We start from the raw sequence: 3,632 nt of genomic DNA, 5'->3' as shown, positions 1-3,632 counted from the left end.
TTTAATAAGGTTTTCTCGTAGATTACAAATTCGTAATTAAAAATGCTCCAGCATATCAGATTTTTTTGAGAAAAATGGGGTCAAAAATAAAAAAAAACGCATATTTAAAATTGTTTTAAAAAAATCGGATAGCTCGAATAAAAGCTTGAATCTTAGCGACGATCGTAAAATAAAAATTAATAATATGACACAATTTTTTGTAGCACAATTTTTTTAAAGAGCGCGCACATCTGCGCCGCGCATTTGTATTGTCTTTTTATGCAGATTAATTTCGTTTTGAAAACGTCAAAATCCTATGATTATAATTATAATTGATTATAATTATAGTTAATTTATTTAAATTAGAGATTTAAGATTTTTTATTATAATTATGTATAATATGATTGTATAATATAATTAAGTAGTTGTATAATATAATTAAATAGTTGTCCTCTAACTTCTGTAGAAAGCAGTCATATAATCTTTTCAAGATGTCACAGTTCATCATCAGAACTATTGAAACTGAAAAATATGTTATTGTAACATTCTCTATAGAAGATATGTTTTCAGCAAAACAGTTGGCATATTCTAGATACCAAATGAGTGGGCACAGTACCTACAGTGTGAGAATCTCATTCTTACATATACCATCACTGGACAAGATGTTCTGAACATAGAAATAAATTTTTGTAGGTTGGAGATGGACAAAAAGAATTTAAATATTTTTGACCATATGATAAAAGGCTATTAATTAATTAAAAGTATTCTGTAGGCATAAATAGCAAAATTATGTATCTCATTAATGGGGTCCTAATAAATCTACAACTGTTTTAGCTGTTGGTACTTATGCAGTTATAATCTACTTTTTATTTTTTTTTATATTCTACAATTTGAATTGTACGATTTATCTCTATGTGGATGGGAGAAATTGAGCGAATCAAATCTGTACATAAAATGAGTGAAGGTCTTTAATACTTGTAAATGAAGTTTACGTAATAATAATAAAAAGAAGTAGAGTTTATATAGAAGAAATGTATTTTAAAATTATTTATAACAATAATATAAAAATAATTGTAATTATGTATAAACAATAATAAAATTATAACAAACCATCACATGAATAAATCAAATAAATAAAGAAGCAATAAATAAATGAAAAACAATTAAGTTAAGTTACAAGTTATTAACTTTTTAACTTTGTATATATTCAACTCCTAACTTCTCAACTAGTTCCCAGATGCATGTTCAAAACAGGACATAAAATATTTACTAAAAAACATCTTATATCTCGATTATGGATATACATGTTGTTTGAATTACTATCCACATAATACAATTCTGGTAATATATTATTGAAAATAGGAGAAATGTAATACGGTAATGTTATATATACCTGTATAAATGGAGCGATTGAAATCAAAATCCATAATACAACATTCATTACATTAACATATGTAACATGATTACTGTCTCCATTGTTGATATAATATTGAAATAACCATATGATACCTGCGACTGCCCATGACAGATTAACTATAGTATAAATGCAGACAGCTGGGCCTAATTCGTCATTAAAGTATTTCAACAGTTTCTTGAATTCATCGATATCCTATAAATCACAAACAAAGAGAAACATATTGATAGAATAAACGAATAAATCGATTAAGCCGAATAATAATTGATTCTATAAGCAAACTATAAAAGCTATTAAAATTAAAAACAGGACCATTTATTTGAATAAATTAACTAAATATGAAGAAGTGCCAATTACAGTTAAAGTTAGACTAATATCATCATCTCAATTCTATTGCTCGTAGCTGAACGTGATGACTTCTCTTCATATATGCCTGTGGTGTGCACGCTGATTGTACACAGTCATATGAGACCTACTGTTTAACATCGATTCCGAACGACGATTTTGAGAAGTTCTCTTGGCAAAGATATTCTCGGAGCCATTGCCTGCCGAGAGGAGCTATGAGCGTTCGAAAAATTTTTCGGTTCTGCCTAGGATCGAACCTGGGATTTCTGGCGGTCTCGCTGCGCTGTCGCTATGCCATGCTCTCACTTTAGACTAATATATTTGTTCAACTTTTATTCCCACCATCCTTTATGTCACAAAAGAGGCGTTATTATATGTGCAATAAATAGAATCTTATTATTGTCTCACCCAAAATTTCATGAGCGTAATCTTATAGATGCTATTCACATGTTTTTGGAGAATGGCTCCTCTCCATTTCGCCACGATTAATAATAGACTCCTTTTTTACATTCGTAAATATAAAAACTCCCATATTTCTTATTTTCCTAAAAAAGAGATATCTGCGGACAAATATTTCACCACACCGTATGTTAAATCGGTTTCTGAAAGTTTAGACCTATCACTTTAAAAATGAATTGTAAGTTAGCTTATTCAATTCCGAACAGGTTAAATAAGCATATAAAAAGATAGATAAAGATCAATTAGACGTTTTATCATATCAAGGGGTAGTTTACAAAATATTTTGTGAGGCCAGTTATGTGAGTTAAACGAAGAGAAAGTTATAGACTAGATTGCAAGAACATAAGCTAGACAGGATGTGATTTTACAGATGGCTATTTCTTTTTTTTTTTGTATTATTTGATTTTTGTATTAGTTGACCCGTTTAATTTAAGTACATTAATTTAGTTTATCTGTTCTATTTAACTATGTTTATATGTAACGTTGAGGATGATCCGATCGGGTTCGAAACGATGTCTGTTATTTGTTATTTGCTTTAGATCATGATAATTATATTTGTTTTTTATATTTATACATTTACTTTGTTGTTTTTGGTTCATAGCCTTTCTAAAAACTCATTTTTAATTAATATATGTGTATTTTAAATAAATTTTTCTTTCAGGAATGACTGTGTGCCGATTATTTTCGGTTTTTCAATACAATCAATCTGAAATATTAATAATTATTCAGAGGTAATATTTTTTGCAATAAATTCTTTACAGATTTAAGATTATAGCTGTGTTCGTTTTGGCGTTCACAATGCTTTAAGCGTCATTTCATTTTTGTTGTTTTAAAATATTAAAAAAGAACAATTAATGCTCACAAGTGCCGTGAGCGCGAAAGCGAACGCAGCCAACGTTAGTAGCGTCAAATAAAAAATCTAATTATTTATGTTTCAGATTGAATGTTAAAAGACCGAAAGTAATCGGCGCGCAATCATTCCTAAGATAAATAAATTTATTAAAAATACGTTTGTGTGTGTGTGCGTGTGCGTGTGCGTGCGCGTGTATTAGTCTAATAGCATCTAACTTAATTGGCGCTTCTTTATATTTAGATGATTTATTCAAATTACAAAAGTCAATTCAAGGCGACAATAAACTCGCGTGTAATCAAAAGTACGAATAATAAAATTATTATTGTTTCTTCTTTTAACGATCTCCAATTTGATTTCTTGTGCAGAAGATTCATCAGTTAGTATTTTAAAATTTACTTTCAATTATTATTGCTTTAAATGAATATTTAGTTAATTTAGTTCATTGCCCTGATAAAAAGAATTCTCATATTTTTAAGAATTTTATATATTTTACATTTATGTCAAAATTTAAAAAAATTAAACTTTTTCAGATTACATAATTTTTCTTCAGAAATTATAAAATAAAAAATCTTATTATACATA

The 3,632-nt window shown here is 28.1% G+C and overlaps 1 protein-coding gene across 1 annotated transcript in view; it reads right to left on the bottom strand.

The window, feature by feature from the left end:
- LOC108755200 (nucleolar protein 10-like) overlaps positions 1 to 3,632 on the bottom strand; it is a 16,033-nt gene that overhangs the window by 672 nt on the left and 11,729 nt on the right. The window contains exon 15 of the mRNA XM_018498084.1: positions 1,354 to 1,588. Within this exon, the coding sequence (XP_018353586.1) occupies positions 1,354 to 1,588 (235 nt within the window). The remainder of the gene's footprint in view (positions 1 to 1,353; positions 1,589 to 3,632) is intronic.

This window comes from Trachymyrmex septentrionalis, unplaced genomic scaffold (genome assembly GCF_001594115.1).
Source record: "Trachymyrmex septentrionalis isolate Tsep2-gDNA-1 unplaced genomic scaffold, Tsep1.0 scaffold86, whole genome shotgun sequence".
NCBI classification, from domain to species: domain Eukaryota; kingdom Metazoa; phylum Arthropoda; class Insecta; order Hymenoptera; family Formicidae; genus Trachymyrmex; species Trachymyrmex septentrionalis.
This window is presented reverse-complemented; position numbering and strand designations above follow the sequence as displayed.